The 23,298-nt window shown below is 45.5% G+C and overlaps 2 protein-coding genes across 4 annotated transcripts in view; one reads left to right on the top strand and one right to left on the bottom strand.

The window, feature by feature from the left end:
* DOCK2 (dedicator of cytokinesis 2) overlaps positions 1-23,298 on the bottom strand; it is a 407,888-nt gene that overhangs the window by 175,806 nt on the left and 208,784 nt on the right. The window lies entirely within an intron of this gene.
* INSYN2B (inhibitory synaptic factor family member 2B) overlaps positions 1-23,298 on the top strand; it is a 113,397-nt gene that overhangs the window by 77,042 nt on the left and 13,057 nt on the right. For all 3 annotated transcript variants that reach the window (XR_009563504.1, XM_060296591.1, XM_060296592.1), the window contains exons 2-3: positions 14,768-17,023; positions 18,135-18,209. Coding sequence is in view for 2 of the 3 variants with exons in the window: in XM_060296591.1 (XP_060152574.1) it covers positions 15,678-17,023; positions 18,135-18,209 (1,421 nt within the window). In the remaining variant the exon portion in view is untranslated. The remainder of the gene's footprint in view (positions 1-14,767; positions 17,024-18,134; positions 18,210-23,298) is intronic.

Raw genomic sequence — 23,298 nt, 5'->3', positions numbered from 1 at the left:
TAGTGTTTCCTGAAGTGATTTACTTCCTCCGTTGCCCCATTTGCTGCCACCCCCAAACCCTTCACCTGGCTAAGTCCTGCTCATCTTCCATGCTCACACCCGATGTCCCTTTCTTTGAAGAGACTCCCCTACCCATGGCGCCTCACGCTCAAGCCACAAAAACGTATCATCGATGCCTGCCTCTCCTATGGACTCCTACAGCATGTGGCTTCCTCATGGTGGGTGCTCATCACACTGCATTGAAATGAACGCTTTTCCTTTATGACTCTTTCACTACCCAGTGAGCTCTGGGGGAACATCTCAACTCACTGCTGTAGCCCAGTACCCATCCCAGTTCCTGCAGATCAAGGGTGCTTGGGAAGGTTTTGAGGAAGGAATACATGAACAGGAGTAGGGTTCTCCACTCTATAAAACACTCAGCACCACATGGGGAACCTTAGTTCTCAGATGGCCCCACAGAACCTCAGCAGCATGAAACCTATAAAACAGCTGAGACTCACTGTTTCCTAATTTCCTCTACCCCGGCCATGGCCTTTCCCTCTAGGGAGCCACTCCACCTGACTCAATCACATCGAAGCCAAGAGCATGAGCTCTCGAGTATGTAAGTCCCTGGGTTCCAAACCCTTTGTGCTACTTACTGCTGTGGGAGCTTAGCAAAGTTACTCAACTTCTCTGTGTTTCAGCTTCCTAAACCGGAGCTCACTGTGTAGCTGTGAGGATTAAATGAAATAGAATTCACAGCCTTTAAAAGAGCACCTGGTCCATAGTAACTGCACAGTGATGTTACTTATTATCACACCTCTTCACTCCCGGGAGAGGTTGTCTTGGCAGTTCATCACCTCCTTACTGGGGGAGCTAACACATGCTTGGACTAACCTGTCATTACTCTCCTGCACTTCCCTTGGTCTTGTTAATGTTTTTGTGCTGTCTGCCCTGATGGATGGAGTAATCCCTGAAGGTCAAGATGCCCTCTCACTTGTACTGTGGGGCCTGTAGTGACCCTGCATAGAGAGCTGGAGAACCAAACAGTTTGACTGACTGCACATCTGGGTGATCTTTCTCTTCTGCAGGGTGACGCCTTAGATGGATGGTACGGTGCACAGCACCCGGGTTCTGAACGCGAGGTAGGAGAGGGCGTCACTGACCCCAGGACCAGGCACTCTTACAAATTGGCCACCACCGAAGAAGGGGGTGCCTTCCTTACCAAAAGACGTAAGCAAACATGGTGGTCACATCATAGCCCATGGCTGAGAGGATCCAGAAAATCCTACAAGTGCCCCTGGAAAATCCTGGTTTGAACCCATTATTTTGTCCCTGTATAACTATTTTTCTCAGGACAACAAGAAGATTCATTTTAAAACACAAACGTGCTCATGTCTCTCTCTCATACACACACACACCTACACACACACCCACACACCCTGCTTGGAACTCTTAAAGTCATCCCGCTGTTTTCAGAATCACCTGAAAGACTTAACATGACCTTTAGGACCAGCATAACCGCCCCTGCCCATCCTCTCAGGGCCCACCCTGGCCTGCTCCCTGGGCTCCAGCCACAGCGGCCTTTCTTTAGCTATTACACAGGCCAAGCACCTCCTTGCCTCAGGACCAAGATGCACAGCGTTCTTCTGCCTGAAACACCCTCCTTCCATGCCCAGCCGCTCACCTAGATCACTCGCCCCATCTCTCCTGAGCTCAAATGTCACTTTCTCAGAAAGTACTTCCCTTATCCTCGATGTGAATTTGGTCTCCCTGTTACTCCCTCAGAGGACCCCATCTTTTCTCACAACACTTAGCACATCTTATAATTGCATAGTTATTTGTGTGTTTATTTGCTTACCATTGTTTCCTACCCACGGCTAAGTTCCAAAATGGGCAGGACCATGACTGTTTGCTATTCCAGTTTTATCCCGGGTGACCCACAGTGCTAGGCACATGGTGAACTGCTAATCAACTCTTTGCTTGTCTTTATCAATTTACTTAAATTAAATTCCAGAACAGGTTTTACATGCGTCTTGGTAATAGGAGGAAATATTTTTCAGTTTTTTTCACCATCAAGAGCTCTTTTCTTGCTCCCCCTCTCCCAACAGACTTCATGTATTGAAAGACAGCAGGTAGCAAACTCTACATATTAAGTCATAATTAACTTACTTTATCACCTTATTCATCAAAGGCATGTATAACGAATTAGTAGCAGTGGACAAAGGAGATGACATTCTTGACATAATTACAGCCAAATCAGAGAAACAGTAGCTCCAGAAGATCTCTTTGGCCTAAAAGTCCTGATATGCCCTGCCTCCTGCCAGCCAGTCTTCTCCTGACATTTCCCACATGCCCTTGCCCCACCAAATAACCAAGTTCAGGTAGAGGGAGCAACATTCATTTCCCTGCCTAGACTAGGCACACCTTTGACTTTGCCTCTCCCTTCATCTTCACGTACTTGAACTCCTACTCATCCTAAAAAGTGTAGCTCAAGGGTCACCTCCAACAGGAAGCATTTCCCCACTACAGTAATGGGTCAGGGTCCTGGTAGGTAGATTTCCACAGTACCCCAAAGTTGCTTAGAGCTTGCCTCTTACCACACTGTCTGTAGCTTGCCCATCTCATCCTTTAGACTCGAGAACGTCAAGGTATTCCTGATGCCCAACACAATCTTTGGCACATATCAGGTGTTTGATAAAAATATATTGGGAAGGAGAAAGGAGAGAAGGGAGGAAGGAAGGAAGGGAGGAAGGGAGGAAGGGAGGAAAGGAAAAGAGAGTTTGTGGTTTCTAGTCATGGGGAAAAAAGATAGGACATTTTGGGAAAATCCCATCATCTTAGTAGAGAGAAATGACATAATTGAAAATCAATACCAATTAGTATATTGTTAGGGTATAGAGGCCTGATATCATTAATTAGGGCTATAGGACTCCAGAATATTTTTTTTCTGTGAAACCTGAGGCAAAGAAAATAAGACATAAAAACTTCTGGAGTTAAAAAAAGCACAGTATGAACGTAGCGGAGACCCACTGGTTAGGCAGTCTTCATGCATCGACAAGGAGTGGAGAGGAACACCGTGAGCCTCACCTTTGACAGCAATATCTTCCCTGAACAAAATGTGATATGCAGAGATCCTTTCCCAGGACACTAATCTCCAACAAAAGCAATTCAAAGTCAAAGGCCTTCCCAGACCTGCTCCAAACTCAAGTCTCCAAGTGGCTCTGCACAGCCCAGGACAAAAATTCATATTCTCCATTACTGATCTTTTTGGCCCCTCTAGCTATCTGCAGATCCACTTGAGGAGGGCAAGACTGGCTCGTTTCTGACACACACGATCGTAGCCATTGATTCTGGTGCTGACTTAGCATCATGTTTCTAGGAGGTAGGCAGGCTCTCCCACCAAGGTCTTATTATATCTGCCTCTGCAGGGAGAAAGCCAGGAATACTGGCCCCATTCATGGACAGTGGAATAGAAGGCTCATTGCAGGGTGCCAGCCACTCTCAGGATCGGAAGTCCTTTTTCTACCTAATGAGCCATTCTGTGTGGGCATCCTCAATGCAAGAGTAGGTGTGGTTCAATTTCCCTTAGTTCAGTTCAACAGTCACTTTGTCATCACAATCCTTGTTGCTAACACTTACTAACATCTTATTAGATGCCTAGCACTCTGTCTCATCATCTCTTTTCATCCACACATCAGCCATTTGAGACAGGTCCCTTTTACTCACCATTTAGCATTTTATATACTTGGAAACCAAGACACAGAGAGCATACACCATTCACCCAAACGAGATTTAAACCCAGATCTATCTGACTCTACAGCCTGAGTCCTTACCCACTGGGCACTACTGTTGAAATCACCATTCTACCACCTTTCATTTCTTCCCTGTAGCCTCTGTGGTTGCTTAAGTTTTCCATCTGATCATCTCACTTATTGCTTCCTATAATCACAGGGATTGGCAGACTATGGCCTACATCTCATCCACTCCCTGTTTGTGTAAATAAGGTTTTACTGGAATACCACCAGGCTCATTCATTTATGTATTACCTATGGGTGCTTTCATGCTACAATGGCAGAGCTGAATAGTTGTAACAGAGACCTCCAGAGCTGCAAATATTTACTATCTGACCCTTGACAGAAATAGTCTGCCAACCTCTGATACAATAGATAAGGCAAACACTTGCCAAAAGCTTACCTTTTATTATCTCATTTAACACATACTACAATTGCATGTGTGTGTGCGCGTGATGCACACGCACAGGGTACTCTTATCAATCCCATTTTACAGACAGAGAAACTGAGGCTCAAAGAGCTCACAGCTAATAAATGATAGAGCCAGAATTCAAACGCAGGCTGTCAGGCTCTAGAGCCCATGCTCCTAGCCATATGCTACAGCTGTCTGCTATGAGCCTGGCACTGTGGAGGCACTGGCCATACATGCTGAGCAGGATATGGCCTTGTCCCAAAAGAGCCCCAGTGAGGGAGGAGATGATGGCAGTCCAGCTGATGAATGCCTGGATGGAGGAGAGCAGGGCTGGGGCTGTGGGAGCCCCAGGGATGTGCACTTGCTTATGTCGATGGCAGATGGGACACACAGGAGGTTGGTGACAAGTGACACAGTCACTTCTGACAAGGGGAACATTTCCTGAAATCTGCTGACAATTGCTTGGCCAAATGATTTGCTAATAGTCTTTATCTTAAGTAATAATTTAAAAAGGGATTTGGTTGCTCTAGCCAGCCTGCTCCTTGATTTTTAAGGGAGCAGATTTGTAGGAAATGGGTTTTGTTATAGCTGTTAATCTACATTCAAGGGAGAAAAGCTCATCTCATCTTTGGAGAGTCTGCTCCTATATTACATGGACTTGGAAAATATGAAAGTGGCCTAGGGTGCAGGAGTCATCTCTACTCTCCCTGGCAGTGCCATGAACCTCCCCACTTGGCCCTGAAAGTTTGGCCGTCCAGACAAACATTTGCATGGGCAGGGAGCTCACTACCTAACAGCCAGTTCACCCCACTGTTGGATTACTCGAGTTTGGGGGAATTTTTACCTTTAGCTGAGACTTAGTTTGCATCCTTGAGGCACTCAACCAAGGAGTTCTGATTCCTTTTTTCAGACACATCGCAGAAAAATGCTGCCCCCATCCCCCTACTTGACGGGGTAGTGAAGTCTTCACCTGGAACCTATTTCTCTCATATGGTTAAAGAACTCACATTCCTTCAACCAATTTTATCGTGATACTTCCCAAATCTCATCAGAATTATCTTTTCTATTGGAGTTTAGGACTGAAATTTTAGATTTGAAAAAACTTTTTATAGTGAATATTCTCATGGTAAATTTTTCTTAGAGCTCAAAGCTATGAAAAAGGTCATTACTTGTGATGAAATGACACATTTTATGTACTAAGTAATGATAATGACATGCCCCACGGGGTTTCCCTTTTTGCCATGGTTTACTAGGAAGCTCACACCAAAGTTTATGCTCAGTTTTTCTCCTCTTTCCTAACTCTGTTTTTTGCTTCCTATCTTCTGTTAGTTAATATTGCTTTTAGTTTTATGATATCTGCTTTTTTATGGTAAACTATCACGTTCATTCACTTCTATATCAGTCAGTTCTCACAAACGCTGAGTGTAGTAGGTAGGAGATGAATGATAAATACATGTGTTTCATAGATGAGAGTTTGAGCAGCATGTCTGGTGAGTGATAGAACCTTTGTTGGTTCTCACACTTTGATGGTAATGATGGTGATGATGATGCCAAGAGTCATGATACTAGGAATGATAACAGAAGCCAACATTTATTCAGTGCTCATGGCCTCCCCTGAATGCTTTACAAGTGTAATTTCATTTAAACCTTACAGTCAACTTATGAAGTAATGTTATTAGCCACATATTACAGATGGAGAAACCGAAGCACAGAGAGGTTAGGTAGTTTACCCTAAGTCATAGATTCAGAAAATGGCAGAGCCAGCATCAAAAGCTGGGCAGCCCATCTTCAAAATGTATGCCCTTGTCCACCGTGCTATACTACCTAAGTGATCTGACCACTCCAAACCGCTCCACAGGGATCCTGGTATTTCAGATGAAGACAGCCATTCATAGCAACTCTGGCCTGTGCGGCTGTGGACCTCATTCTAGGGAATATTGAGGTGAGCTTTAGAGAGCTGCTCACCATCATCCCCTCCCCCCACACACACCCCCAGCAGCAGTGTTTCTGGCTCCCTCCTCCTGTCCCAGTGTTCTGGGTGCCCCTCCCAGCCCCTGTGCCTCTGCTCAGCAAGCCAACCTCCAACACAAGACCAGCAGGAATTGTGGAAGGTGGCCAGGGCCTGGCTTGAGACCATGCCATTTGTATAAAGGTCTCTGTTCAAGCAAGACAAGGGCAGGGGATGGGGGTGGGGGCAATCAGGGGACAATGGCCAAGCCAGAAAATAGGAAGGAAGGAAGGAAGGAAGCCAAGAGGTCTGCTGCCTGGGGGAGCTCTCAGCAAGATAGGATAATGAATGCCAGGTGCTTCTCCCCAGGCTAGGGGCAGGGGTGGAGACTCGGGGGGCTGCAGGTGGCTAAGAGTGAGGACCCCTGGGCCCTGGGAAAGCAGTCTGCCCAGCTCAGTGCTTTTCTCCATCTCCTACCCTGGAGGGTAAGAAGGGGGCTGAGGCTGCCTGGCTCTCTCTGCCTACATGTCCTTCCGCTTGCAAGAAGGAAGGGAGGGAATGAGGAGGGACAGGAAGGCAGAGAAGAAAAGGAGAAATAAGGAGGAGGGAAGATGTTTAAACACGAGCTTTCATCTTTTTTTTTTTTTTCAAGCTTTCATCCTTTTGTGATTTGACCAGTATCAGTATGCCACAGGGCGTCCTTGTCATTAGGCCAACACCGTGGGCCCATCAAGTGAGAGGCAATGAGAGGTGTCCTCGCCCACCTGTGACTTGCAGCGGAGGCAGATGGGGTTTCAGAACTAGCACTTGTGGGGACCGTATGGGAAGCCAGAAGGGGACACTGATTCCAGCAATGGTCTGAGGTGTCTGCACCAGAGGACCGGGACAGAGTCAGAGAGGAGGAAATGAACAACAAAAGCCACAGAGACATCCGTGGCCCCTTGGGAATCACCAAGCCTCGTGGGGAACACGAAAACCAGAGGAGACATTGGACGGCATTTTCTCCTTAAAGCTCACTTGTATTACTTCACTTCACTCCTTAATGTTACTTGAGATTTGCCACAGCTCCCAGCAGGCACTTTCAAACCCTGGGATTTTGTCCTCTGTCCCCTGTGTGGGCTGGGGCCCAAGGCATCATGGTAATTGTGGTAAAAATGAGAACAATGGAAGCCACTGTATTTGAGCACCTACTACACGCTGCACATGCTACAGGCTGGGCACACCGTTTGCTCGGCTCAGAATCGAGGGATGGGCTCTTTAACAGCACCGGAGTCCTGCGCAGTCTGCAAACTTCTGCCTGCCGCAGAGTTCTCGGTTCATCTGTGATTAGATCAGACCATAAACTTCCCACCCTTCCCTTCTCCTTGTGAAAATTCTGCAGTGCAGGCAGGGATCCAGCAGCGGGAAAGCCTTCACTGCAGCTGCCTGCCAATGCTTTGCAGTACTGGGGTGGGTGGAGTGCTGCAGAGTCCAGGACCTGACAATGACAATTGTCCCTGCTGGGTCTGCGGTGCGGGTCCCCGACAAGGCCGTGCTGTGGGCCAGTTCTGTTGGCCCTCACCCAAGGCCCCTCTGGTGGGCGCTGGCCTTCCTCCAGCCCCAATGGACACTCCCTGATCTAAAAAGTTTTGAGGTCCCTTTGGCCATAGCAGACCACACTCAACTTGGGTAAATCTCTCCCCTCCCTTCCACAATTTCCTCATCTGCAGAATGGGAGTGATAATGTCTGGTCTTGGCAGAAATTGGTGTGAGGCCCAAATGGGCCAATAAATCTGAAAACACTCTGAAAAAACCTTAGCATTTCTATTAAAGACCAAAGGGTCACTGGAGTCATTCTTATTTCTAGTATAACTACTAGAATTTTAATCAACCAAATGCATTTGGCTGGTTTACACCGGAGTATAGGTCCCTTTGGAATGGGGAGACTTTTCCTGTTTTATTCATAACAGCTTCAGACAATTACTGAATGAGATTACCAAGTGTAAATCAGACTGATTAAGAAGGGAACAGGTGCCACAAAACCAAAGGAGGTCGTACTGACATGGGGAAGGAGTTTCCTGCCTTCTTTTGCTGTAAATGATCCCTCCCCGCAAACTGATCCCTCCCCGCAAACTGAAACAGGAAGTATGGACACCTCCACCTTGAAAAGGAACCTAGACGTGGCCTAATCCAACTCCACACCCAATGAATGAATCCATTTAAACAACGCAAATCATTGTTGCCCAGCTTCTTGCTGGCTCTCCTGGACTTGAGCTGATGGAGGAGAGGACTGAGATGTAACCACTCAACCCTGTGCCCCACTTTCATCTGACACAGAGTTACTCCTCTGATGACAAATACAAAATGGTCCAGATTCTTCTGCATGTCTGAGCAGGCAGCTCCCCCAGTGTCAGGCCTCGGGAAGAGTAAATCAAATTCTTTAAAGTTCAAAGAGTATAACCTTAAAAATGGTAAGAAAACGTCCCGAGTGATGTAGTGAAATAACATGCAGTGAGAGAGATCAGAAAATCTTTCTGGAAAAAATTCAAAAGGCCGAGTAAAATACCGAGATATCTCATCAGACTATTGCTCTTTCCTTTGTGAGAAGAAGCTGGAAGAAGTGACCAGCAATTGCATCTGAAGGTAGTAACACTTCTACCCTGGAGAGAGCAAGCTGGAGGTGACCCTTCTGATGCACCAGCAGGAACAGCTAGTGCCTCTAGCTAGGGGATGTGTGGACCAGAGAACTGTCCCTGCAGGGCAGGTACGCTAAGGTTTGTAGGAGAAGCAATTCCAAGGGATACTGAGTTCCCACCCTTGACACTGAACAGCCAAAGGAATGCATTGCTGACCCACAGACTCTTCTTAAAGATGCAAGGGAGAATGAGAATGAGAAGGCAAGCGAAGGGTATGGAGAAGAAGAAAAGAAAAGGAGAAGGGGACAAGGATGAGGAAGGAGGGTGTGATAAAGACAATGCAAGAGAGGTGTCAGGGCAAAGAGAGCGGGGGGAGATGGAGAGGGAAATCAGGAGGAGGAGAAGGGCAAGAGAAGACAGAAGAGGGGAATAAAAGGAGAGAGGAGAGGGAACAGAGGAGGAAGGCTTCGCTGGATTTGTAACCTTTTCTTTCTGAAGCTAGGCTGTAGGTTCGCAGTGATTGCCATGTTCGCTGTACTCTCCTCTGTGCTGTTTTGCATGCCTGGAACATTTCATAATTTAAAAAAGGAAGAGAAGGGAGAAGAAAGAATAAGAATAAAGAGGCGAGAACCCAGGGCATGCAGGTCCACAGGGGCCTGGTTCAGGTTCTTCTCCACGAGCACGGCGACTCCCATAGCATTTTGGGTTTTGCCCCACTCATCTTGGGGAGGCTTCTGCTCGTCCTGGAAGAGAGGGCGGCAGCCACACTGGGTCTGCATTTTCAGGATGCTCGGCGCCCTCATGGTTCTCCTCAGCCAATTCCCAGAAGAGTGGCCCATGCTCTCCAGAGCCACATCATCAAAACAGAAGCCCAGAGCGAGCTGTGTGGCTGACAGGGTCTTGGGGCTCCAGCCAGTGTCAGGCCTGAGACTCTGAGGTGGGAGAGCCAAGTTCAGGACATTGGTCCACCAGAGACCTCCCGGTCCCACGTAATATCAATCTGCAAGAGCTTTCCCAGAGATCTCTGTCTCATGGAGGCTAAACAATACACTACTAAATAACCAAGAGATCACTGAAGAAATCAAAGAGGAAATCAAAATATACCTAGAAACAAACGACAATGAAAACATGATGATCTAAAACCTATGGGATGCAGCAAAAGCAGTTCAAAGAGGGAAGTTTATAGCAATACAATCCTACCTCAAGAAACAAGAAATATCTCAAATAAAAAATCTAACCTTACACCTAAACCAATTAGAGAAAGAAGAACCAAAAAAACCCCCAAAGTCAGCAGAAGGAAAGAAATCAAAAACATCAGATCAGGAGGACTTCCCTGGTGCCGTAGTGGTTAAGAATCTGCCTGCCAATGAAGGGAACACGGGTTCGAGCCCTGGTCCGGGAAGATCCCAAATGCTGCAGAGCAACTAAGCCCACGTGCCACAACTACTGATCCTGCGTGCCACAACTACTGATGCCTGTGCACCTAGAGCCCATGCTCCACAACAAGAGAAGCCACTGCCATAAGAAGTCCATGCACTGCAACGAAGAGTAGCCCCTGCTCACCGCAACTAGAGAAAGCCTGTGTGCAGCAACAAAGACCCAACGCAGCCAAAAATTAAATTAAATTAATTAATTAATTAAAAATAAGAACAGAAAAAGAAATGAAGTACACTAGCAAAGATCAATAAAACTAAAAGCTGGTTCTTTGAGAAGATAAACAAAATTGATAAACCATTAGCCAGAGTCATCAAGAAAAAAAGGGAGAAGACTCAGATCAACAGAATTAGAAAGGAAAAAGGAGAAGTAACAACTGACACTGCAGAAATACAAAGGATCAGGATAGATTACTACAAGCAACTATACGCCAATAAAATGGACAAGCTGGAAGAAGTGGACAAATTCTTAGAAATGCACAACCTTCTCAAACGGAACCAGGAAGAAATAGAAAATATAAACAGACCAAACACAAGCACTGAAATTGAAACTGTCATTAAAAATCTTCCAACAAACAAAAGCCCAGGACCAGATGGCTTCACAGGAGAATTCTATCAAACATTCAGAGAAGAGCTAACACCTATCCTTCTCAAACTCTTCCAAAATATAGCAGAGGGAGGAACACTCCCAAACTCATTCTACGAGGCCACCATCACCCTGACACGAAAACCAGACAAACATGTCACAAAGAAAGAAAACTGCAGGCCAATATCACTGATGAACACATACGCAAAGAGGTAATATCAACAAAATGTAAAATGCCTAGGCACCTTAATCCACTAATTTTTCTTCCACAAATTTATTCCAAGAAAATAATTAGACAAGTGCTCCAAGGTTCACAGAGCAAAACATGTTATTTACGGAACTCTTAATAACACCAAGTATTTAGCAACAACCTAAATATCCAGAAAAGGATATCATTTGAATAGATCACGGTATAACTAGACAACGAAGTGCGATTAGCCTACTTAAAAGGATGGTGTGAATCTATGTGCCATAATGTGGAACTTTCTCCATGTTGTTCAGTAAAAAAACGTCTTCCTGTAAACGTGCACGCATATGCAATGTGCCTACTATGAATGTGCAAATGTTGCACAGCAGGGTGCCGAGAGTGAACTTCACCAAATTATTGGTACATAGTGGCTCTTTCTGGGTGGTGAGAAATCAAGTGATTTTCCTTCCTTCCTTTGTTTATCTATCTTAGAAATCAAGTGATTTTCCTTCCTTTCTTTGTTTATCTATACTATTGGAATTTTTACAATGAACATGTAATAATTTAAATATAGAAAACTGTTTTCAAAGATGAAAGTAAAACATGTCAAGGATATACACATTTTCTGGAGAAAAAGCAGGGTGAAAAGCAGAATAATGGCTGACTTTCAGAAGGAAAATGTGGAGTGACTTTGAAACCTGCCTAACAGCCTGACAAGATCAGTCCTTTCGCAGTTCTGGAGAAGGCAGGAAATCCCAGTGGTTAGGAGCTTATGCTCCAGGGTCAGTCCTTGGGTTCAGCGGGTAAGTGACTTGGGACAAATTACTTAAGCTTCTGTGCCTCAGTTTCCTCATTTACAAAATGTGTGACTGACAGCACCTGCCTCTAAGGCTGTCATGAAGATTAAGGACAAGAGTAAATGAACACCTATGACAATGCCTGGCACATAATCAATGTTCACTAGATATTAGCTCTTATGAAAACCAGCTTCAGGCAATTGTAGTCTAAGTGAGTTAACTTTCCCAGAATGAAGCACTAATGAACAGTTAAGGAGAGGGAGAAGGTAGAGGACAATTAAGCAAAGAAATCCACACAAGTAGACATATAAATATCTAGGCTCTGCAGCACAAGGGTTAAAGATATGGGCTGTGTGGTTTTAGACTTAACCTAGTAAGTTTTAATTGCTCATTCTGCAAAAGGGGGGTCATATACAAAAGGCCATTTTAAGGATTAAATGCCAAGTGCTAACACAGTGCTTGGTAATAACAAGTTTTTAACACATATTTGCTAATATTAATAAAAATAATTATTGTTGACTGTGAGATTAGGTAGTGGCTCCCTGTCACTACAGGTATCCAGGCAGGCTTACTTATTACAGGAAGACGACGATGGAGAGAAGACTTAGCCTTGGAAGGAGGGGATGAGCTACTGGATTCTTCCAGATCTAAAGATTCTGCTGTTGTTGAAACACAAAACTGATTTTTAAAATGGAGTTGTTTGGGATTGTTGTGCAGAGTGACTGGGGAGCCCTTCACCAACAGGGCCATCTCCCCAGAGTTACAGGGCGATGCAGCTCTCATAGGCCAGCCCTGCTTTTCAGACAGGTGAGGCAAGTGTTCCCCCAGACTGCCCATTCTCTGTACCAAGAGTGGCTCTACCTGCTCTGGAAAAGCTGCAGATAGCAGCTCTACATGCTCTCCCGCATTCACAAAAAGGAAAGCTAACTGCGTGGTGACAACAGTATTAACAGCAACAGCAAGCCCACGCTGATCACTTACTGTGTCCTGAGCTCTGCGCTGAGGGCTTTGCATGCATTGTCTTATTACTTCCCCCAACAGACCCATGCATATGTAGTGCCTATGCTATATGTGTCATCCCCATTTGACAGATGAAAGCAATGAGGCTTGGAGGGAATAAGTATTGTCAAAAACCCTTCAGCCAGTAAGGGACAGGGGTTTGAACCCAGAATGTGAGAAGTAGTTGCAGGACCTCATGATAAGTTGACAACTCATTAGCATTAGATGAATCCTTTCCTCTTTCAGGACCTGCCACTACCTGTGCCAGCCCCACTGGGTCAGGTGACCCTTCTCAAGGTAGCTGGGAGCTGGGAAAGCTGAAATTGCCATTGGCATTATCTAGTAATTCCTGGGGAGAGCAGAACACTGAGAAACAAGGCTTAAGCTGCACCCACAAAACAGCACCCCAAGCAGCAGGATGAAGATCATCTTGGGAGCAAAGCCCCGGTGCTTAGAGAAGCCAGAGGTTTTGACCTTAATGATAAGGCCAAGTACCATAGAGACAGAATACTCCCTCAGAGACATCCAAATACTTGCGGACTGTTTTACCACTTTCATTTTCTTGTAATATCCTTTGGTCAACTCAAGCAGGCTTCAAACTTGCCTCATTCCACTTCTGTGGGCTCCCTCAGACTAGCAGCAAACAGGTTCACTTTGCCATGGCAAGGCCAGGGCACAATCCCCTGCATCTCTCCAGACCTGCACATGTCCTCAAACTCTGTACTCAAATCACTAATACCATCTGCCCCGAATACCAGGAAGATGCCAAGGGGACAAAGTCATAACCTCATGTGCAAGAACATGGACTTTGGAGTCAAAGACTCCTGGGTTCATGTCTCAGCTTCTCCACTGCGTATTTATCCTCTCTGAGCCTCAGTTTCCTCATCAGTCCAATGGGCATCATAATACCTCATAGTTTTGTTCCAAGGATTAATGAGATAATGTAATACTGGGAAAGCAGTGGAGCATTGAGGCTAAGAGCACAGGCTCTGATGCCAGACTGTTTAAGTTCAGACGCTGGCTCTGTCACTAACTGTGTGTCCCTGGGCCTCAGCATATTCAATTGTAATATGGGGATAATAAGAGTATCCACCTCTATAGGGCAGGGAATGAATGAGTTATGGCTTGGAAAGTGCTTAGAACAGCACCTGGTGCATTGGTGACTACTTGGTAAATGAGAGTTGTTATGATTAATGAAAGTAAAGCCCACAGCACGGTAAAGATAAGTGTTCAATAAATGGTAACTGTTATTATTACAAGGTTCACTCTGCACGGAGAATTTTATGCATGTTTATCTCCTAGAAAGCAATTAAGAAATGAAGACATTAGGGGAAAATCTTGTCCTCTAGCAAAAGTTTCAGTCCGAGCAGAGAGAATTCACCATCCTGTTGCCCTGGCAAGATACCTTAGGAACCCCGTCCACCATTCCCAGGCTCTCCTTTCCTTTACTCAGCCATCCTCTCTTTCAGTAAATACTCATTAAGCACCACAGTGAGCCTAAAGGAGGAATGGAAATACCTAAGCTGTAAAAAAAATGCTCCAGCTCCTGCCACCCTGGAGCTTACAGGGTAGCAGGGGAGATACACGTTAAATAAATACGTACACAAATGATTATTCAGGGACAGCTACAATTTGTGTTATGAAGAATGTGGTGAAAAGGTATAATGGGGGTCCTGATATGATGTAGCATCAGAGGTGTATGTGAGGGAGGAGTTGTTAGAAAAACTTCGTGAGGAAGTGCCGTTTAAGCTGGGACTTCACGGATGAATAGGAGTTGGCTGGGGGATGCCTGGGAGTGGAAGGAGGAAGCGATCCGGGCAGACAGGCATTTTGTTCCGAGGCCCTGTAGCCACAAGGTGGCTGGCTCACTAGGGGAAAAGACACAAAGGTAGTAAGTTGACTTACCCCCAGACCATCCACTATCAAAAGCCCTCAGCTGGGAGGTTGGAAATTGGAGAGAAACCCAGGCCCCCAGGAACTGTGTTCTCAGTTGCATCTGTTATCTCTTCCCTTTCAGACTCTCCCTGCCTGGTGGCAAAGACTGCCAGGTCCCAGACCCTGACCCCGAGGCCAAGCGAACAAAGGTTTTGGCTCAAATACCCAGAAGTTGCAGACGTGGCTCACTTTTCCCACATGTGAACTTCAGCCAAGACACCACGACAGGGACTCTGCCCTCTGAATGCCCTCGGATGCCTCAATCCTGTCCCCATCACACGCCACTGGGTTTTGTGAGGCTATTCAGGCAGATAAGTTTCCCTCACTGAAGAAAAGGGAAACAGCATGAAAGAAAAGAATGGCCCCAAAGGAAGAATATGTGATTGACGTAAATGGGGATGTTCCCTTAGGAGCATCATGTATCATCAAAGAAGCCAAGCCCCAGGTCATTTATTTCTCTGCCTGTTTACACGAAATGGAAAGATATGTTTAAGTTTCCTGTAGCTTTACACTGCAAATTGACGCTCCCAGAAAGGAAGCCGTATGTTCCAGACGTAGCAGGTTTCTTTTGGAATTCGCATGTTGGCAGTCTGGCGCTATCCCCTAAATGGTACTTTCATTGTCTTTTTGTTCAAGACAGCAAGCTTCTTCCAGGATCAGAACTGCCTGCCAGCCTCCGTTGATAAACAGCCCACCAGCTCTCGTGGTAGATCAGGTTTAATGATTAGCCTAACTCCTTGTTTACCTAAGTGGCAATTACCACTGCAATGGAATAATATTTTAACTGCAGGGGAAGCATTACGGAGAGCCCCCCAAGAAAACCTACTGGCTGGGAATGGCCAACAGAGCTGCCCATACTCAGAGGAGAGGACCACTCCATCCCGGCTGGCAGATCTCTGTGTCTGAGATGCTGTCATTAGATGCTGCTCCAAAGACCTAAGGAAATGTGCCCAGGAGAAGTGTATGGTCCCAATCCTTTCAACTGAGGCTCAATGGCCCAGCAAAGTATGAAAGTGAGGCCTGTGCTTCTGAAGCATAACAGTCTAGAGTCGGTGGAGCTTGCGAAGCAACCTCACCACCGCAGGAGCAAATCTCAGCAGGTGCGATTTAAGGAAGATGGCACCAGTAAGACTCCACCTGCCCGAGCTGAGGTTGACATCCAAACTCCTGAGCACCCGGCTGTAATGGGCGAGACTCAGGCCTCCGGGCACCATCACCTCCCCACCTACTCACTCTCCTTCCCCAGGTCCCAGAAGGCAGGGGGCTTTCGGCACATCGCCATCCAAACCTCCCCCAGTCTCAGGAAGCACTTCCCAGTTTTCAAAAGGAAGAGACTCACAGCTAGCAAGTCCCTGGTGGAAATGCAGACAGCATCCCAAAGTGCCATCCAGGTGAACGGCAATCTCTCTGAACAGGACATTGTGTCCTCTGACCTTGCCTACTTAAGGCTGTCTCGGCATCTTGAAGATGGGCCTCAAAGGGTCAAGGCGTCCCACCCATTTCTCCCTAGAATGTCCAAGGTGCAAAGCAATGGGCCTGTGAGCATATGCTTGGAAGCAGGGACATGGAGGGCCTCAGAGAAAGCAACAGCTGCCATTCAGGTTCCAGATGATATTTATCACAGCCCTACCTGGGCAGGTAGAGAGTCCACTTTCAGCCCAGACAGGTCTGCTGAGATTAGCAACTCCATACCCACTTTCGTTGACATGTGTCCAGGTGATGGGAGAAGAGTGCCACCGTCAGATTCAGAAAGACCCCTCTCCTGCTTAAATGCCACCAGCGGTGCCAACCACATGCCCGGCACAGGGAAACTTAAACCTGAAATGCTTTTGCCCAAAGATAACTCTGATGACAAAGACCTTGGCCCATTGTCATCTCAGTCAAAGGAAACGTGTGTTCCCTCACATCCACAGACTCACAGCTCCCCTTCGCCAGGCTCCCACAGCCAGCCAGCCCAGCCAGGGGGAGCTTCAGATTGTGCTTCATTGAGTAACAATCACCAGGATCTGCAGGCACTCAAAACTAACAGTGAGTCAAAATCTGCCCCTGTGTGTCAGGAGCAGATGGCAAAGAACCCCTTCCAGTCACACATCCCAGCGTTTCAAAACTGTCCAGAAAGCGATCACCTCCCATCCTCTCTTCCAAGGAGGGAGACCGAACGGCAGGGCACCACGGAGATGGGTGCACTTAATCCAATCCACCTGGCACAGGGTGAGTTCTGCGACCTCCAGGGCAGGCTGCAATCCGTGGAGGAATCTCTGCACTCAAACCAAGAGAAAATTAAAGTCCTTCTGAATGTAATTCAAGACTTGGAGAAAGCTCGAGCTCTCACAGAAGGGTAAGGTGGATTTTTTTTATTGGGTTAAGCCACTTGCCAGGATAGGGGCAGAGAGAGAGCACAGGTTTCCGTTAGTAAGATGTCTCCAAAATGTCTGAGATTCTGTTGTTTCCCCAGATTGTAAGCAATGGTCCCCCTTTGTTCTGACTGGGTTTCGCCTGGTTGTAGGCTTTGGTGGATTTCCACGGTGATGTGTTTTTGTTTCCAGATGTCAACAGACTGCAGAAAGGGGGCCATGAAGCAGCAGAGTCAAAAGTGATTTTTATTAAGATGTGAGTCCAGCTGATAAATGATGGGGGAAAATGCTAGCATGTAGGTGCTTCCCCCACCCCCATCCTTGAAGCAAGTTACTGCATTTGCACAGTATTTTAGTTATTTATGGGTTTGTCACAGGGACTTGAGGTGGCCACTAAGCTTACTGTTGACCTTTCCCACCACTGACCACTTTGAAGGCTTGGGCCAGTCCATCATGGACCAGCTAAATGGAAACTGAAATGAGATCACAATTTTGCAAAGAGAAAAAAGTCACAAAATGCTTTCCTGGATGACTCAGCATCAGTCTGGGGAGGGGAAGGCAGTTTTCTGTTTAGGTGTGAGTTGTTCTTTCCTTGAAACAGTGCTCTCTAAAGACTGAGAAGAAGGAATGGCCAAAGCTAATCGACAAAAGGGTAGGAGAGGGAGGAAGTAATTAACTGGCCTTTGCTGATAGGGATCAGAATCAACATTGCCTTGTAAGAGAGAAGCACTGTGATGATACAGAGAGAAATGCACTGAACTAAGGGATCTGGAGTTTTAATCATCTTCCTCTACTCATTTGCAAAGTCCCTCAGTTTCCCCATCTATCATGCGGGGGTAAGAATAACTGGCTCATCTCATAGGGTCATTGTCAGCATGAAGAAAACCCATATGTCAAAGTGCTTAAACATTTATAAAGCGCTCTAGAAATGTGAGCTTCTATTAACGGGGGTTTCTTGTCTCTGTGTCTGTAATGGCCAGGCTTTGGTACTCATGAGAGGGGCAATGCTGTGCTGCAGGGAATGAGTCTGTAGAATGCGTGCATCCCAGGGGGATTTTGCCCACAGATTTATCTAGTAAATGCTCTGTCTTGCAGGCGCAACTTTTATCGAACCGGCCAAGATCTCAACAACTGCAGGACCTGCCAGAACACGGCGTGCATCATATACAGGTACCTGGCCGCAACCGAGGCCTGCTCTCGAGAGCACAGAAGTTGCAGGGTCCACAGGACATTCTCGTAAGCTCTCTTAGGCACAGAAACTCAAGAGAGGGGCAAAGACAGGAGGCCTTGGAATACCTGAGACTTAAAAAGCAAGGTGTTTAACTATGAAATGTTAGCATCTGGTTTCAAGGCAGGCATTGCTTTGTTTCCTCACAACAAGGTCTATGAGCAAATCCTCTTGAGATCATCATCCCTCCACTTACTGAATACCGAGTACAGGCGCCTTGCTAAGCTCTGCACGCCCGTTTGCGTCTCTTTCACAGTATACCTCGTGAGGTAGGCGTTAAGGTCCTCAGAGAAGTTCAGCCATTTGGCTCCACTCCCATAAAGCATTTTCAGAGAGCGGGGGCGGGGGGGCTCGCCAACCAAATATTCAGAGTCTTGGGACTCAAATCCAGATCCTTCTGATCCCAAGCCCTATGATCTCGATTGCTGTACCACACAGCCTCTTCCTCCACAGTAGCTATCACATGCCAACAATTACTATATGTCAAGAACTATGCTCAGCACTGTGCGTTCGTTTCTAAGTACACTGTTTCTTTCCAGCAGGGGGTAAGGCTGCTGCAATAGAGTGAATTTTTATAAGTAATAGAAGGGAAACAGCATACAGTTGGAAGAGCACTAAACTTGGAGTCAAAATCCCCAAGTCTACGCCTGCTTACTTGTCTGGAGCTCAGTTTCCTCATCTGTAGAGTGGGAACAATTATCCCTCTTGAGAGTTGCCGTTAGGAACAAATGAGAAAATACATCTGAATGCCTTTTGCAACAGAAAATTTCTGTACAAATCCAAGAGCTTATTCCTGTTATTACTGGAAAAATCAACACCCCTTTAGCTGGAAGTCTACTTTCGGTGGCACACTGGAAAAGTGGTCTAAAGCAGTCATTTCAGTTGATGGAATCTATGTTTAACAAAAGTGTATGCTTTGGTTTTCTGTATTATTTTCTCTCTCTGATGAGAAAGGCAGCTAGGGCCTGAGCAAACTGAAGCCCAACTGGGTTGCCTGTGTCTTCTTTTTAAAATGTCTCATTCCTTCCAGCAGAATCCTGAGGTTTCATCCTGGCAAGGGATGGGGGCCTGGTAGTCAGGGGGCCCCTACCCTTAGGTGAGGCCTTGGGCATTTTCTCACTGAACTGTCAACACTTTATACCTAAAAGCCAAAGGACCATAAAGTTTTTTCACCAATAACAATAACAATAACAGGAGCTTCAGGACCTCTCAGAAAAAAACATGCCCTTTACCCTGGCATGAAATATCCCCTCTTAAAAGGGGGCTCTGGAAAAGGCTTGTGCATTGGAAAGAAAAATTAGGGAGTCGCATCAATTGCTTACCTTTTGCTCCTTCTTTTTTTATATTCCCCATCTTAAGCAAATTTCCTCATCATCAGGAGGACAAAAATCATTAAATGTCTAGACTGTTAGGGAGGACAAAAACTTTTCCTCATAAACAAAAATAATTATTTTTAACTAACTTCCATTTAAATTTTGAAAAGTCTCTTTTTCAGCAGCCACATGATGTATTTTCTATTACCTTCAGATGACTTTTTATTTAGCTTATGTAAGAGAAAAGGACAAATGTTTATTTTCCAATCTACTATGAGTTTCTTGCCCTGGCCTTCGGCAAATCGTTTCTGGCCTCTGAGTTTCCTCATCTGAAGAATGAGGGCCTTTAACTAGATGGTCCCTATGGTCCCTTTCAGTTCTGACATTCTGATGTTCTAGGCTGAATTTAAAATAGTAATATTTGGCTAAACTACAACCTTCCAACAAGTCTGAGAATGTTTGCATTTTTCTAGTACTTACTTCAAATATCTCAAGCAAACATTCTAAATTTACCCCTGGATGCGCTGGCAAACCTTTATCCACACATCCCTTTCCAGTTTTCCAAGAAAAGCAGCCATTGCATGCATCTATCCCTCATTACCATTCAAAGCCAGACTTTTCTCCCAGACAGTATCTATATCGTTGTATCTAAGCCATTGGGAAGGAACAGGCAATTAGTTTGATGAAAGCAAAGAAATAAGAACAACATCTCCATCACAGTAACAGTGGGAAGATGAGAGTTGTCTTTTTTTTTTTTTTTTAACATTTCAAATGACTTCAAACCCTGTGTGGTACCCTGGAAAGTCAGATCTTGCAAACCAATAAATAAATGATGTGAAATACTCATCCTCGGGCCTTGTTAAGCTGCAGTCTCTCCCTGATGACGGATGGACCGAGTGCATGTCACTGAACATAAAGCACATGGATGCGTGACGGATTGCCTGCCGGGTCTTCTTCTCTGGAGATGTTGCTGCTAAGTTAGCAGTCCATAAGGTTTTCTAAGTGGCCCCATCAGCCGAAGACTATGGCTATGCTACTCGCTTCCATCAAGACACATGGGGTCACTGGTTCTATCCGACTCATTCTCTCTGCTCCAAGAGGAGCCTTCTGTCCACCCACTCCTCAAAGCCTCACTGGCATTCTTCTTACCATGGATCACTGTGATAGATCCTACCTCACCAAGGAGAACAGCACCAAAACTGATGCCCAAAGATTCCGTGTATTCTCATGAGTACACCAGGAAGAATGAACTCCTTGCAGTTTTGACTGCTGTGGGCTCCAGGGGAAGGGTGTGGGGACTGGCTCTATGACTCAAGCTGGTTCCAGGCTGTTTAGACCCCAAACACTCTCCTCACGTCTCCTTAGCATTAATCCTAGGACAAGGTACTCAAAGGGTTTCTGCATGCCTCCTGCGGTACCTAAGATTCAATAGCATTGGATTACCTAGTGAGAAGGTTGTTCTCTTTTCAAATTCATTTCAATTCTTCTGATTTACCCAGAGGGAAAAATCTGAGTTTGGTGCTAGAATGTCTTCAAAACCTTTCTAATGCTTACTTATCACACTTCTTTGCCAAGAGTGAGCATGTTTCATGTTCATAGCCATAGGCAAGCAAGAGTGCACAGCCAGAATGTAATCATTTCTAAATCTTTATGGGAAGATTTTAACTTTTAAAACTAGTCCCCCTACCTACTCACTGTTAGGCACGTCTCCATTTTCAAAAGGTATATTGCCTGTTTTGTACAAATGTTTTTAAGTCTAAAAAGTGAATTGGTCTAGAGAGAAAAAAATTATTGTGCATGTGGTATGGGGAGTTTCACAAAAACCATGAAGGTGGTGAATGAATGACTGCAGTTTTGGAAACTGTGCCTTAAGGAACCAGCTCCCTTTCCTCTCTCAAGGACATGAAGTCTCTCCAAGCCATATCTCTCCTCCTTCCCTCACCCCGTTCTCTGCTCCTCCAGCCACATCTGCCTGCACTTCATCTTCACGTTCACTCTAAAAATAACCACAGAACCTCTCTGGAGGTCTCTGACTACACCAATCATGCATTTATTTTACTGATGTAGCTCCCAGGAAAAAAATCTGCCTGGTTTAAGTTGTAAAATGCCTCAAATGTTTTAAGGAAAAAGAATGGGAAGTCTTTCTCAGAAAAAAAAAATTTCTTCTATCATCCAAGTGTGTTTCTTAGAAAATGGAAATAAAAAGCAAACAGCAAACTTACCATTTTCAATGGGTGAAGGGAGAGGCTGGCCATGAAAAATTTGAAAGGTGCTAGAGAGGAGAGAACAACAGAAGAGCACTTGTTTGCTCAGGGGTCTCTCTGGACAGGCTGTCTCCTCTTCTCATCCTTAGCCTCTGTTCATGACTTCAACTGCACTCATGGATTTTAATTTTAATTTCTGTGACATCAGCTTCCCCTATTTTTTATGAGTTCTCTCTCTCTCTCTCTCTCTCTCTCTCTCTCTCTCTCTATATATATATATATATACACTACCTACAGATCTTTCCATTTCTATCTTGATATCTCAAAGGTACCTCAAATTCTCCATATACGAAAACATACTTCTTATTTTCCTCCACAAAATTCTTTTCCTATGTTTCTTATTTTGCTCAACATTGTTAACCACAGTTCCATAAAGAAACTATAGTCCCCATAGTGCCTCGCTCCTCTCCTTTACAACACACATCAAACTGGCTACTGATTCTACCCTCTCTCTCTGGTCCATAAAGGCTCTCATCATTGGTCACTTCAACGCTAGCTGGCCTTTTTGCCACAGGTACCTTTTGCCTTGTCCCGAGTAATCCTCCACACAGATTGCTAAATTACCTGAAAAGAAGAATCTGATCATGTCACTCCCCTGCTAAACAATTTTGTTCCAGTTCCTGTTGTTTCCTTCAGCTAATTTTTCAAAGCCCTTTGAACATGATACTAACCTTCTTACCTGCTGGGTCTCCTATTTCTCCCCAGCCGCAGGGAACTACTCAGCTGGCTTCATATACTGTGCATTTTCTCATGCATGTTTCCTTATTTCCTGAAATGCCTTTTCTGCCCTGCTTTGTCTGGAAATCTCCTAGTCTTGCAGCTTAAAAGTCAGTTCCTCTGAATAGCCTTACATGCCTTCCCAAGAAGGACCCCCTTGGCACACACATTCCTCGACTATACCATTTATCCTATTGCATTGTAACACAGTGTTTATGAGTTTCTTTCCTTCAGCAGATGGCTAGTACCTCAAAGTCGTGGGCCAGTGTCTAACACATAGTTGGTGCTCAACAGAATCTTGTCAAGGAAGAGAATGGCTATACTGACTAGGGGAGGGATGAAAAACAGTGGTGGGCTTGAGACGGCTATTCAGACGCCCCAAAGTCAAGTCAGTGTGACCATTTGTGTGTGCCCCTACCCTTGGGTGGGGAAACGGAAGGCCTTAATTAATCAAATGTTCTTATTAGGGAAGGAAGGCTTCTGTGCAGCAGGTCCTCAGAAGATCTTTCGGAACTAAATCAAACGACTATATGTAGTACATGGACTGTCAGTTTTCAAACACCTGGAACACTACAAGATGAAACCTAATCAAATCTTCCTTCGATGACTCAGAATGCTTGTTGCAATTTCACAGGACATTGAGATCCTCGTTCATCATGGCCATCCAACATTATTGCCCAGTACTTCTGTACTGGCTGTGGTAGGAAAGGCGGTTTGCTTTGTGGAAAAGTGAAAAC

The sequence above is a fragment of the Globicephala melas genome, chromosome 3, assembly GCF_963455315.2.
Source record: "Globicephala melas chromosome 3, mGloMel1.2, whole genome shotgun sequence".
Lineage (NCBI taxonomy): Eukaryota > Metazoa > Chordata > Mammalia > Artiodactyla > Delphinidae > Globicephala > Globicephala melas.
The sequence above is the reverse complement of the archived record's forward strand: the minus strand, read 5'-3'. Positions and strand labels throughout refer to the sequence as shown.